The sequence below is a fragment of the Rhinolophus hipposideros genome (genome assembly GCF_964194185.1).
Source record: "Rhinolophus hipposideros genome assembly, chromosome: 13".
NCBI classification, from domain to species: domain Eukaryota; kingdom Metazoa; phylum Chordata; class Mammalia; order Chiroptera; family Rhinolophidae; genus Rhinolophus; species Rhinolophus hipposideros.
This window is the reverse complement of record NC_138059.1, coordinates 39,516,413-39,531,218: the sequence shown is the minus strand read 5'-3', so window position 1 is coordinate 39,531,218 and position 14,806 is coordinate 39,516,413. Positions and strand designations below refer to the sequence as shown.

General features: G+C 38.1%; 2 protein-coding genes and 1 pseudogene across 6 annotated transcripts in view; 2 read left to right on the top strand and 1 right to left on the bottom strand.

Annotated features, from left to right (window-relative positions):
• TMEM67 (transmembrane protein 67) overlaps window positions 1-14,806 on the top strand; it is a 69,644-nt gene that overhangs the window by 42,645 nt on the left and 12,193 nt on the right. For all 4 annotated transcript variants that reach the window (XR_013994810.1, XR_013994811.1, XM_081071134.1 and 1 more), the window contains exons 19-21: window positions 875-974; window positions 1,069-1,208; window positions 8,790-8,930. Coding sequence is in view for 2 of the 4 variants with exons in the window: in XM_081071134.1 (XP_080927260.1) it covers window positions 875-974; window positions 1,069-1,208; window positions 8,790-8,930 (381 nt within the window). In the remaining 2 variants the exon portion in view is untranslated. The remainder of the gene's footprint in view (window positions 1-874; window positions 975-1,068; window positions 1,209-8,789; window positions 8,931-14,806) is intronic.
• LOC308506993 (RNA-binding motif, single-stranded-interacting protein 2-like) lies at window positions 9,386-10,651 on the bottom strand (annotated as a pseudogene). Its single transcript has one exon. The product of its transcript is annotated as an RNA-binding motif, single-stranded-interacting protein 2-like (transcript).
• LOC308506994 (ubiquitin-conjugating enzyme E2 L3-like) lies at window positions 12,704-13,441 on the top strand. The gene has a single exon (XM_081071136.1). It carries the CDS (start codon window positions 12,809-12,811, stop codon window positions 13,331-13,333), a length of 525 nt encoding a protein of 174 aa, XP_080927262.1. The 5' UTR covers window positions 12,704-12,808; the 3' UTR covers window positions 13,334-13,441.

The following is a 14,806-nucleotide window of genomic DNA, read 5'->3' as shown; positions in this document are numbered from 1 at the left end:
TTATTTAAAGTCTGATGATGCATTTACAACAGAACAAAATGCCTTCAGTCATGAATTCTGTTTCTGTTAATTGAGAGTAGAAGGTACTACCCTGGATAAATTGCTGAAATCTTAGAATTTATTTTCTGTTTCCATATTCCTTTCCTCCTCTTCCCATAGCAATCCCTCTCCCTACTTCATTGTTCTGTCAATGTTTGTGAAGCTGTTTAAATGCCTTTGTGGTGGTAGATCTCAGTCAATTGTATTTTGATTATTAACTGCTTTTACCACTGATCTGTGAGTTTCTGGAAGAGAGGAATCATCCCATACTTAGATTTTTATTCTTTATTTAATTAATAACGAATATCTACTAGGAAGAATGCCTCAGTTTAAACGTATTACTTCTGTAAATGAAAAAGATGTGTTTCAACAACACATTTTTAAATCAGAAATCTCAATACCAGAAATAGGAAAAAAGACTGTGAAAGCATTTTAAAACTTCAATTACAACAAACAAATTTCATTTGAAAAATAGCTTTACTTATAAAGAAGTCAGATGATCTAGAAAACAAAGTGTATTTTGGAAAACTTGGGAAAGAGTTGTTTATGTAAGGCCTCTATACGAGGTAGACGTAGTATGTCTCCTTTTTTTTTAATCCCTATGACAAAGATGGAAGAAGGGAAGGTGAAATAATGTGTATAAAAATTCTCTAAATTTGGCGATTCCATGTTATTTGATAAGCTTTTATTGATTCCCTAATGGTATTATAACTTTATTTATCACTTTTGAAAATTACATTTTTTATGATTGCAGTATATTTGCTTAAAGAATTAGTATTGCTTTCATAAGTAGGCTTAATGCAGATGTTTTAGGTGTTTTGTTTGTCATTCTCAGGCTCTGCAATTTTTGCATAAGCTCATATCCCAGATTACCATAGATATATTCTTTATCGATTGGGAGCGACCTAAAGGAAAGATTCTTAAAGCTGTTGAAGGTAACTGAAATAACCATTTGTACCAAAATTCTTTTGCTACCCTTGCAGAATAATGAAGATAAAACCCTTTTACTCATTTTATCTCCTTGACTAGGTGAGGGTGGTGTACGGAGTGCTATAGTTCCTGTAAGCATATGGAGAACATATTTTGTAGCAAATGAATGGAATGAAATTCAGACTGTGAGAAAAATTAATCCACTCTTTCAAGTACTTACTGTCCTCTTCCTTTTGGAGGTATAAACTATTTGACGTAATTGTATGCAATTTTGGGTACTTCATAAATGTTAATTTAATTCAGCTAAATTTTCATGTCAGCAAAAGAGTTAAAATATTGTTCAAGTCATTAAAAAGGAGTGGCTTTTTTCAAATCATGGTAAAATATACCTAGCATGAAATTTACCATATTAACCATTTTTAAGTATATGGTTCAGTAGTGTTAAGTACATTCACATTGTTATGCAAACCATCTCTAGAACTCTTCTCATCTTGCAAAACTGAAACTCTGTATCCATTTAAAAAATTACCCTTTCTCCCCTCTCCCCAGCCCCTGGCAACCACCATTTTATTTTTCTTTCTCATTGAATTCGACTACTCTAGGTAAGGGCTTTTAAACTATTGGTTTGTACCAGAATCCCCTGGGAAGCTTTTGCAAAATACCTATGCCTCTCCTCACCCCTAGAGATTATGTTTGATTCAATAGCTCTGAGGTGACCCAGGTAATCTGCATTTTTAAAAAGCTTCCTCTCCCTCCATGATTCTTATTCTCATTCGTGTATTAGAACCACTATTATAAAGTTGAAATTTTCCAACAGATTATCATGGAACACCTATAAACCATGTTCTATGTAAAGAGCTGGGGCTACAGCTGAACAAGACACATGAATGGGTAAATGCCCTTTATAGTTATCATAGGTCTGGTTGAAATTTTAAAGGAAGTAATTCAGTACTGAATATGGGATTGAAATATGGAAACTGTTTATATGGGTTACTGGTTTTCTCAGGAATTATTAACTCATGTCTATATGTCTGCTTTACTTCCTTTTTCCTTCTTTTCCTCCTTGTTCTTTTCCTTTTTTAAAGCTAGGAGAATATGTGTTTCCCTAGGACATGAATGATATCTCAAAGTTTTATTTATAGTAGGGTTTTTTTTAAAGCTTTAAAAGGCATTACATGTAGAAGAAGTTTTATAGTCAAGTACATTTGGAAAATACTGGATTTATTAGTCATAGATTCCTTTATCATAAAAATATTTTGCATAGTGCCTGGCATATGTTAAAAATTCATGAAATGCTAGTTTTTAATTGATAGTTTAATTGAAGAAACTTTCATTCTTTTGACAGAAATTTTTGAGCTTCGTCAGTATATATAATAATAAGGTTATATTTGGTCCTTAGTCATATTGAAGAGAATATTTTGTATTAAGTACTTTGTAATGAAAAATACTGGATATTTTCATCTAGATTTTTTTTTTAATTAAATATATTGGGGTGACGATTGTTAGTAAATTTACATAGATTTCAGGTGTACAATTCTGTATTACATCGTCTATAAATCCCATTGTGTGTTCACCACCCAGAGTCAGTTCTCCTTCCATACCATATATTTGATCCCCCTTACCCTCATCACCCACCCCTCCACCCCCTTACCCTCTGGTAACCACTAAATTATTGTCTGTGTCTATGAGTTTTTCTTTCTCATTTGTTTGTCTTGTTCTTTTGTTGTTTTTGGTTTATATACCACATATCAGTGAAATCATAGGGTTCTCTGCTTTTTCTGTCTGACTTATTTCACTTAGCATTATACTCTCAATATCCATCGCTGTTGTCACAAATGCTCCTATATCATCTTTCCTTAACGCCGAATAGTATTCCATTGTGTATATATACCACAACTTCTTTATCCATTCTTCTATCGAAGGACATTTTGGTTGTTTCCATGTCTTGGCTACCGTAAACAAAGATGCAATGAACATTGGAGATCACGTGTCTCTATAGAGAAATGCTTTCAGATTTTTTGGGTAGATACCCAGTAGAGCACTTGCTGGGTCACATGCTAATTCTGTTCGTAATTTCTTGAAGAACCTCCACACTGCCTTTCATAGCAGCTGCACCAGTCTGCATTCTCACCAACAGTGTATGAGGGTTCCTTTTTCTCCACAGCCTCTCCAACACTTGTTACTATTTGTCTTGTTGATGAAAGCCATTCTGACTGGGGTGAGGTGATATCTCATTGTGCTTTTCATTTGCATTTCTCTGATGATTAGTGATGTTGAACATTTTTTCATATGTCTATTTGCCATTTGTATATCCTCTTTGGAGAAATGTTTCTTCAGGTCCTCTGTCCATTTTTCAATTGGGTTGTTTGTTTTTTTGTTGTTGAGTTTCTTGAGTTCCTTGTATATTTTGGATATTAGCCCCTTATCGGAGGCACTGTTTGCAAAAATCTTCTCCCATTCAGTTGGTTGCCTCTTTATTTTGTCCAAGGTTTCTTTTGCTGAGCAGAAGCTTTTCAGTTTCATATAATCCCATTTGTTTATTTTAGTTTTTACTTCCATTGCCTTTGGAGTCAAATTCATAAAAGGCTCTTTGAACCCAAGGTCCATAAGTTTAGTACCTATGTTTTCTTCAATGCAGTTTATTGTGTCAGGTCTTATGCTTAAGTCTTTGATCCATTTTGAATTAATTTTGGTACATGGTGACAGATAGCAGTCCAATTTCATTCTTTTGCACGTAGCTATCCAATTCTGCCAGCACCATTTATTGAAGAGGCTGTCTTTTCTGCATTGTATGTTTTTAGCTTCTCTGTCAAAAATTATCTGACCATATTTATGTGGTTTTATTTCTGGGTTCTCAATTCTATTCCATTGGTCTATGTGTCTGTTTTTCTGCCAATACCAAGCTGTTTTGATTATTGTAGCTCTGTAGTACAAGCAAAAATCAGGGAGTGTGATACCTCCAGTATTGTTCTTTTTTTTTAATATTGCTTTGGCTATTCGGGGTCTTTTGTGGTTCCAAACAAATCTGATGATTTTTTGTTCTATTTCTTTAAAAAAATGCCATTGGGATTTTGATGGGGATTGCATTAAATCTGTATATTGCTTTGGGTAATATGGCCATTTTAACTATGTTGACTCTTCTAATCTATAAGCACGGAATGTCTTTCCATTTCTTTGTGTCTTCTTGAATTTCTTTCAAAAATGTTTTATAGTTTTCAGCATATAAATCCTTCACATCCTTGGTTAAGTTTATTCCTAGGTATTTTACTCTTTTTGCTGCAATTGCAAAAGGAATTGTTTTTTTCTATTTATTTTTCTGTGATTTCATTGTTGGTATATAGGAAAGCAATGGACTTTTGTACGTTGATTTTGTAGCCAGCAACTTTACTGTATTCATTGATTGTTTCTAATAGCTTTTTGGTGGAGTCTTTAGAGTTTTCTATATATAGCATCATGTCATCTGCAAAGAGTGACAATTTAACTTCTTCATTCCCAATTTGGATGCCTTTTATTTCTTTCTCTTGCCTGATAGCTCTGGCAAGGACTTCCAACACTATGTTGAAAAGCAGAGGTGATAGGGGACAACCTTGTCGTGTTCCTGAACGTAGAGGAAAGGGCTTCAGCTTTTCACCGTTAATTATGAGATTATCTGAGGGCTTGTCATATATGGCCTTTATTATGTTGAGGTATTTTTCTTCTATACCAATTTTATTAAGTGTTTTAATCATAAATGGATGTTGTATCTTATCAAATGCTTTTTCTTCATCAGTTGATAGAATCATATGATTTTTGTCCTTCATTTTGTTTATGTGATATATCACATTGATGGATTTGCGAATGTTGAACCATCCTTGTGCCCCGGGGATGAACCCCACTTGGTCGTGATGAATAATGTTTTTAATGCATTGTTGTATTCTATTTGCTAGAATTTTGTTTAGGATTTTAGCATCTGTATTCATCAGAGATATTGGTCTGCAGTTTTCTTTTTTTGTGTTGTCCTTACCAGGTTTTGGTATCAGGGTAATGTTGGCCTCATAAAATGAGTTAGGGAGTACTGACTCTTCTTCAATTTTTTGAAGAGTTTGAGCAGAATTGGTATGAGATCCTCTTTGAAGGTTTGTAGCATTCACTAGTGAAGCCATCTGGTCCAGGACTTGATTTTGGGAAGGTTTTTGATGACTGATTCAATTTCGTTACTGGTGATCGGCCTGTTTAGATTTTCCACTTCTTCATGATTCAGCCTTGGAAGGCTATGTTTCTAAGAACTTGTCCATTTCTTCTAGTTTATTGAATTCGTGGCATATAGTCCTTCATAGTATTCTTGGATGATCCTTTGTATTTCTGTGGTGTCCATGGTAAATTCCCCTTTTTCATTTCTGATTTTGTTAATTAGTGTCTTCTCTCTTTTTATCTTAGTGAGTCTAGCCAAGGATTTGTCAATTTTGTTAATCTTTTCAAAGAACCAGCTCTTTGTCACATTAATTTTTTCTATTGTCTTTTTATTCTCTATTTCATTTAGTCCTGCTCTGATGTTTGTTATCTCCTTTCTTCTGCTGACCTTGGGTTTCACTTGTTCTTCTTTTTCTAGTTCTTTAAGGTGTAACATGAGGTTATTTATTTGGGATTTTTCTTGTTAATTGAGATAGGCCTGTAATGATATAAATTTCCCTCTTAAAACTGATTTCGGGGCATCCCAAAAATTTTGGTAGGATGTATTTTTATTGTCATTAGTTTCTATGTATCTTTTGATCTCTCCTCTAATTTCTTCTTTGACCCAGTCATTCTTTAAAAGTATGTGTTTAATCTCCATGTATTTGTGTATTTTCCTGCTTTCTTTTTGCAGTTGATATCCAATTTCAAAGCCTTGCGATCAGAGAATATGCTTGGTATGATTTCAGTCTTCTTAAATTTGCTGAGGCTGATTTTATGTCCCAATATATGGTCTATCCTTGAGAATGTTCCATGTACACTAGAAAAGAATGTATAGTCTGATGTTTTAAGATGAGGTGCTCTATATTTGTCAATTATGTCCATTTCGTCTAATGTGTCACTTAGGAATGCTATTTCGCTATTTATCTTCTGTTTGGATGATCTGTCCATAGCTGTCAATGATGTATTTAAGTCTCCTAGTATGATTGTGTTTTGGTCAATTTCTCCCTTTAGTTCTGTTAGTAGTTGCTTGGTATATTTTGGTGCTCCCTGATTGGGGGAATAAATATTGATGACTGTTATGTCTTCTTGTTGTGTAGTCCCCTTTACCATTATGAAATGTCCATCTTTGTCTCTTGTTATCTTTTGCACCCTGAAGTCTGTTTCATCGGAAATCATTATGGCTACACCTGATTTTCTCTGGGTACCATTTGCTTGGAGTGTCAATTTCCACCCTTTCACTTTGAGTGTATGCTTGTCCTTGTAGCTGAGATGTGTCTCTTGGAATCAGCATATGGTTGGGTTTAGTTTTTTGATCCAATCTGTTACTCTGTGTCTCTTTATTGGTGAGTTCAGTCCATTTACATTTAGGGTGATTATTGATATGTGAGGATTTCCTGTCATTCTGTCTTTAGTTTTTTGGTAAGGCTGTGTCTCCATTGTTTCTTTGCCTTTTTGTTGTTGTCTGTTATTTCTGTGTGGTGGTATTCTATGATGTTTCCCTCTGTTTCTTCTTTTATTACAGTATATATTTCAGTTCTGGATTTTTTTTGAGTGGTTACCCTTAAAATTATGTAAAAGAAAGTTTGATATTTAGAGTATTCCATTTTCTTCAGCACGCTTACTTTCTCCATTCCCATATTCCAGTTCAGGCCTTTACGCTCCCCCTTTTTATGTTTCGGTTGCCACAAGTTGTCCCTGTTGATGGTGGTCTAATAGCCTCCTTTAGTATTTCTTGAAGTGCAGGTCGTGTATTAGAAAATTCCCTCAGCTTCTGGATGTCGGTTAGGTCTTTATTCCTTCTTCATATCTAAAGGAGATCTTTGCTGGATATATTATTCTTTGCTCATGATTTCTGTCTTTCAATAGTTTGAATATTTGGTTCCACTCCCTCCTGGCTTGTAGAGTTTCTGCTGAAAAATCTGATGATAATCTAATGGGCTTTCCTTTGTAGGTTACCGTCTTCTTTTCCCTGGCTGCCTTGAGGATTCTTTCTTTGTCATTGATTTTAGACAGCTTCAATACAATATGTCTTGGAGAAGGCCTGTTGGGATTGAGGTAATTAGGTGTTCTATTTGCTTCTTGGATTCGAGGATCCAGTTCTGTCCACAAATTTGGGAAGTTCTCATTAACAATTTCTTTGAGTATATTCTCTGTTCCCTTCCCTCTTTCTTCTCCTTCTGGTATGCCCATTATTCTTATATTGCTCTTTCTGATGGAGTCAGAAAGTTCTTGTAGAGTTTTTTCATTTCTTTTAAGTCTCAAGTCTCTTTCTTCTTCCATCTGTGTAAATTCCAGGTTCCTATCTTCGATGTCACTGATTCTTTCCTCCATCTGGTCAACTCTACTACCTAAGCTGGATATTTTATTGTTAATTTCTTCTATTGAGTTCTTAATCTCCAGAAATTTTATTTGGGTCTTTTTCAAGATTTCAATCTCTTTTGTAAAATGCTCATGGTGTTCTTTGATTGTTTTTCTGAGTTCATTAAACTGCCTTTCTGTGTTTTCTTGCATCTCGTTCAGTTGTTTCAGAATTGCGATCTTGAATTCTCTGTCATTTAAATCACAAATGTCCATATCTCTAAGTTCCTTTTCTGGAGACTTTTCACTTTCTTTCTGAGCTGTCTTTTTGCCTTGGTTATCCATGGCAATCACTGATTTACTATTTCTCTTCCTAGACATCTACAGGAGTGGCTTCTGCAACAGGTTGATAGGTATGCGAAGAGCTTTTGAAGTTCCAAAGCTCTTTCTGCACCAGATTTAGAGCACATATGTTTCAGCAGTTCTGTTTACTCCTGCAGGGATCTGCCCAGATATGTGGAGCCAGGGGCAGGGAGAGTTGTGAGAGGTGGCCCAGACCAATGGTGGCGACCACCACCACAGCTGGTCCTGCTTCCACAGCTCCTTCCCCTTTGCCGGAACTAGTTGAGCTGCGAATCTGTTTCTGAGGTCCACAGTTCTCAGAGCAGCAAATATTCTGTCCTTTGATCCGACACTGCTACTTTATCGCTTCTAGCACCGGGCAGGTGGGGGCGGGACGAGCTCTGGGAGGGTAGGGAGGGGGCGGCTAGTCTCCGTGCTTAAGGCTTCTGTTCTCTGCTCGGCAGTGAGGGCTTAAACCACCGTTTTCAGCCCTCTTCCCTCAGTCTTTGCTCCGTGGGGTCTCTGCTGTGAGCGTTGAGTTCAGCCGTGTTATGTGCTGCCCCTTCAGCCCTGTGGGCCGTAAGCAGAGACCTAGCTATCTGAGTCCTTCCCTCTCTCGCAGCTGCGGTAGTTCCAGGATGCATTGAGCACGGAGCACTGAGCTAGGTCTGTGTCCTGCGCCCGCGGGGCTCAGTCTCCACACTTCTCTCTCTCCTCCCCCGCTCGAGCGTTTCACCCACCTGGAGGGAATTTAGTAGTGGGCCTCTTCGTCTTGCCTGTCTGCTGTGCAGGCAGTCCTTTGTGGGGTTATTGTTGTCCGATTTGTTGTAAATTCCAGGGGAGCACTACAGAGGCTCACCTCACGCCGCTATTTTTTTCCTGTTTTTCATCTAGATTTTTTACTGTTTGTATGAACTTGAATGTTTTCATTTTTTAAGGTAAGGAATAGGGAGAAGTATCTCATTTTCTAGCTAGAAAACTTTTCCTCATTTATGTCGTTTAAATTTTTATTTTCTCATTTACTTCAGGTTGTGGGATTCAAGAACTTAGCATTAATGGACTCATCCTCTAATCTTTCCAGAAGCCCACCTAGCTACATAGCTCCTTACAGCCGCATTTTGAGATATGCAGTATCTACTGCTGTTTGGCTAGTCATCGGAATGATACAGGTAATAAGAGATTATATTTTTAAGCAACATTGCCTCTCTATGTTTATAACTGTTTACATACTGATTATCCTCAAACATTGATTATATTCTTATTTCTGTAGCAGAAATAAGGTGACAATAAGAGCAATAATAATAGCTAATAGTTAATTATACGTAGTGTTATAATCCAGGCACTATGTTAATTCATTGATTGTATATGTTAACTTTCTTTTTCTTTTTTCTTTGCAAAAAAAAGAAAAGTTTTTTTGATCACCTTGAATGTACTATACACAAAAAGTGACAGTTCCCCCAGGTTCCTTCACGAATGGAGGAGTAGAAGAGGGCAGGAGTGCAGAGATTTCTTTTTTAGGCCCAGGCCTGTGAAAAACGATGGCCAAGTGTTAGTTCTTAGCAGGACCCACTCATGGTTTGTGTTCCTCATTAGCCCTCTGGAGTCTGGGAGCATCAGCATCTCCAAGAATTCATTGGTATTCAACAAAGATGGGGAAGGAAATCCACTGTTAACTTGTTGAACTGGAAAGAATAGAGCCTATGGTCTGAGGGAGCGTCCACCGTCAATTGATTTTGCTGGCCACTGCTCTTCTCAACTGAAACACTGGAAGAAGTCACAGGGGGGTACTGGGAGACATAAGCTCCTTGCATGGCTGCAGCTGATGGCATGTACATGCCCGTGGTGCTGAGGGACAGGTAGCCCAATTGCTGGGTAAGAGGTCCCATCAGGGAGGCAGGCTGGAGAGAAATGAGGTGATCCATGCCTGGTGTCAGAACTGAACCTGAAGGCTGCATGAGGTGTGACTGGTGGTGCATCCAAGACGGGTTAAGTACTTGTAGAGGAGATGTCTGAGTTACTCTCTGATATGAAGACACGGGAGATGGAAGATATGGGGAGAGTGCAGACTGAGCGAGCATCCTGTATGGGGAGTGATGTTATACGGAGCTGGGTAAAACCCATTCTGAAGAGCTGTCGCTGGGTCATAGGTAAAGGCCGTACCACCCATGTCTCCATTCCTTGGCCAGGCCCGTTCATTTTGCACAAATTTCCTGGGTTCTGTCATTTCTTTGGACCACCATCAGCAAATTTGCAAAGCAATGGATCAGATGGGGCTGGTACTCCAGGGGTTATCTTAATATATTTTCCATTAAAGTGGGTGATGATGGCTTCACACTTCTCTGTGGACTCCATCCTTGCAAAGCCAACCTCTCTGCTGGTCCCACTGGTGTCTCAAAGGATTCGAATGGAGATAACCTGGCCAAAGGGCTTCAACATTTCCTCCAGTACTTGCTCATCCATTAACAGTGGGAGGTTTGATATGTATAAATTTGTGGGGTCCTGCTCCTGTTGCTTTGCCATCTGTGCCTGTACCACTGGCTTTCAGGGCTGTTACAGCTTTCTGTGCAGCTGAAGGACTGTCAAAGTCCACAAAGCCATAGCCTTTGCATTTGTTTGTAGTTTTATCCAGGATGGCTTTAGTGGAGACAATCTTGCCATATGACTGACACAACTTGACAAGGTCCTGGTCAGTAGTGCCTGGTTGCAATCCCCGGATGTACAGGTTGGTTTTGCTCAGCTGGTCATTTTCATTGCTCCCACTGTTACTGTTAGGGGTACTGTTATTTGGACTAGGTGGTGCCATCTGCTGAGACAATGATACATATGGCTTGTTGTTCTTGTTATAGCCAAAAGTCGAAATCCCAGGTCTGAAAGCTACTGATAGCAGCATTTTCTCTTTAATGATTGGGAGCTGAGAGAAAAAAGAGGGAGAGGGACAGAGAGAGGGAGGAGAAAGGGAGAGAGAGAGGGGGAGGGAGAAAGGGAGAGGAATAGAGAGAGGGTGAAAGAGAGAAGGAGGCAGAGGGAGGGAGGAAGAGGGAAGGAGAAGAGGGGGAGGAGGTAGGGGGAGAAAAGGAGCAAGAGGTATGTTAACTTTCTTAATCTTCAGAGATAGGTTCTATTAGTAGCCTCATTTTACAGATGAGGACCTTGAAGCACAGAAAGGTTAAATAGTTGCCTAAAGTGATACAGTTTAGAGATGGCAGAATTGCAGTAGGAACCCAGGTCATCTGGTTTCAGAGGTCCCATTCTTATCAATCGTGGGGCTCTGAAGTCTTTCAAAGTCTGCAGTTTTCTAGTCATAGGATGGACTCCCTGTTTAGTTTATGTATAACCACAAGATGGCCAAGCTACCTTTATATTTTCTTTTCTTTTGAAGTATAACTTATTAACATTTATTTAAACATCACTAAATCTCACTCAAGTTGCCAGTACCCCTTCTGAAATTTTCTTTGAAATGTTTATTGAAATAGCTGAAACTAAAAAAATCTCAGCTTCAGGTCCCATGGCTCTAGCAGAGGATCTTTTCTATGCTTACTTTCCTTATCTTTTTAAAGCTTAAAAAAAAAAAAAAAGTATGAAAGGAAGAAAAGAAAGAAGTAGCAGCTAAAGTACTTAACTCTGATATCTGCATGTCTTTCTCTTGCTTCCAGACACTCCCATGAATGGAAAGACCCTTTCTGTTTGATTAAAAATTCCTTTAATTTTTAAATAAGCAAATGAAGATGGTACCTCTGGAAAGACCAGGTTAAACTTCTTAGAACATGGGGAACAAATATCTGCCTTTTAAAAAAGCTTATTTTTAAAGATCTTTTGGAATTGAAATCCCAAAATTCCTACAGAATTGGATCCAGGTGGCATTCTGTGACCTGAGAATACACTCTTATATTTGCATTTATTTTGAATTGATGACACTTGTTTAAATTTGAAGTTACGAGAATAGAGCTAATGAGGGATTATTTGACAATCAGAAAAGGAAAAGAAACAGAAATTTGAATTTGGTTTAAGACAGGGTCAAGAGTATGGGGTTTGTTATCATCAGTATAATAGAAAATATTTTATTTTGTACATTTACCAATATAAATTTTTGTGAATAGATCAGATTCATTGGATGTAAGATAATTTAAAGGGATACCATCTGAAACTTTTCATGTTTGAGTATAATAAAAAAAACAACAAAATAACAATGACTGTGACAAAAGTGAATTTTATCTCAACCATGAGAAAGAAGAGCAGAGGTGGGCAGTATAGGGCCAGAATAGTGGTTGCTTTCAGACCCAGAAGCCTATTATTCTCCTCTGCCACTCAGGACTTCCATCTCTAAAGTCACCTTATGGTCTATAATGGCTGATGGAGTTGTGGTGAGGAGCCAGAGGAGAGGAGGTCACCCTCTCTTTAAGATCCATTTCAGAAGTGCAATTCAAGACCTCCTTTGCCAAAACTTGGTCACATGGCCACACCTCACTGCATTGTCCTCTTTCAGCTGGGCATCAGTGTGCCCAATCAAAGAAAGGGTCTGTCATGAGGAGAAAGAGGAAAAGATTGTTGGGGCAGCAACCAGTGGTCTCAGGCACCACCATCTAACCTCCTCCTTTGTTCCTCACTCTGCTATCATTCTAATAGGAAGGTATTTCTCTCTCTGGTCACTTTCTAAGGTTATCAGTATTTATTCCTTAAGGATCCTCAAGAGTTCCCTTAACCTGTTACAGTTCCATAAATTTTTCTGTACAAACTCTTCTTGAGTCTCATGATGTTAGGCTTCGTTGTTCACTCCTTTTATCTCCCTAAACCCAGCTTCGTCAATTTTTAAGTGGTATCCTTTAATTTTTAAACTTTGAATGTTGCTGTTTTTCATGACCTATGAAGGGATTTAAAAAATACATAGAATATTTAGGAAAATGTTTTCAATAAGCTCCTGTTTTATTTATTCATTCACATATATGAGTACATTTTATGTGCTGAGCTCAAGGATATGCTGTAACACAAACAAGTTACAAGTTATTACAAGTACTATGAAAGGCATCAACAGGGAGATGAGAGTAAGTAAATGGAGGTGAGGGGAGTGGAAATTAAGAATGGGGGATGGCAGAGCAAGACCAGATCCAAGATGGCGGGCAGCAGGAGGCTGATGAAGGAGCTTGAAGAAATCCGCAAATGTGGAATGAAAAACTTTTGTAACATCCAGGTTGATGAAGCTAATTTATTGACTTGGCAAGGGCTTATTGTTCCTGATAACCCTCCATCTGATAAGGGGGCCTTCAGAATCGAAATCAACTTTCCAGCAGAGTACCCATTCAAACCACCGAAGATCACATTTAAAACAAAGATCTATCACCCCAACGTTGATGAAAAGGTTCAGGTCTGTCTGCCAGTAATTAGTGCTGAAAACTGGAAGCCAGCAACCAAAACCGACCAAGTAATCCAGTCCCTCATAGCACTGGTGAACGACCCCCAGCCCCAGCACCCCCTTCGGGCTGACCTAGCTAAAGAATACTCTAAGGACCGTAAAAACTTCTGTAAGAATGCTGAAGAGTTTACAAAGAAATATGGGGAAAAGCGACCTGTGGACTAAATTCTGCCGCGATTGATTCCAGCAAGTGTGAGCAGAGACCCAGAGCAGTGCAGACACCCCGCAAAGCAGGACTCTGTGGAAAATTGACTTGTGCCACCGCCTGGCATTTGCTTGTGGCAGTTACTAAATTTCTACAGTTTTCTTTTTTTTTTTCTTAATTAAATTTATTGGGGTGACAATTGTTAGTAAATTTACATAGATTTCAGGTGTACAATTCTGTATTACATTGTCTATAAATCCCATTGTGTGTTCACCACCCAGAGTTAGTTCTCCTTCCATCACCATATATTTGATCCCCTTTGCCCTCATCACCCACCCCCCACCCCCTTACCCTCTGGTAACCACTAAATTATTGTCTGTGTCTATGAGTTTTTGTTTCTCATTTGTTTGTCTTGTTCCTTTTGGTTTATATACCACATATCAGTGAAATCATAGGGTTCTCTGCTTTGTCTGTCTGACATATTTCACTTAGCATTATACTCTCAAGATCCATCCATGTTGTCACAAATGCTCCTATATCATCTTTCCTTAACGCCGAATAGTATTCCATTGTGTATATGTACCACAACTTCTTTATCCATTCACCTATCGAAGGACATTTTGGTTGTTTCCATGTCTTGGCCACCGTAAACAAAGCTGCAATGAACACTGGAGTACACGTGTCTCTATAGAGAAATGCTTTTATATTTTTGGGGTAGATACCCAGGAGAGCGATTCCTGGGTCATATGGTAATTCTATTCGTAATTTCTTGAGGAACCTCCACATTGCCTTCCATAGCGGCTGCACCAGTCTGCATTCCGACCAACAGTGTATGAGGGTTCCTTTTTCTACACAGCCTCTCCAACACTTGTTGCTATTTGTCTTGTTGATGAAAGCCATTCTGACTGGGGTGAGGTGATATCTCATTGTGGTTTTTACTTGCATTTCTCTGATGATTAGCGATGTTGAGCATTTTTTCATATGTCTATTTGCCATTTGTAAGTCCTCTTTGGAGAAATGTCTCTTCAGGTCCTCTGCCCATTTTTCAATTGGGTTGTTTGTTTTGTTGTTGCTGAGTTTCATGAGTTCTTTGTATATTTTGTATATTAGACCCTTATCAGAGAAACTGTTTGCGAAAATCTTCTCCCATTCACTTGGTTGCCTCATTATTTTGTCAATAGTTTCTTTTGCTGTGCAGAAACTTTTCAGTTTCATATAATCCCATTCATTTATTTTAGTTTTTACTTCCATTGCCTTTGGAGTCAGATTCATAAAATGCTCTTTGAACCCAAGGTCCATAAGTTTAGTACCTATGTTTTCTTCAATGCAGTTTATTGTGTCAGGTCTTATACTTAAGTCTTTGATCCATTTTGAATTAATTTTGGTACATGGTGACAGATAGCAGTCCAGTTTCATTCTTTTGCACGTAGCTATCCAATTCTGCCAGCACCATTTATTGAAGAGGCTGTCTTTCCTCCATTGTGTGTTTTTAG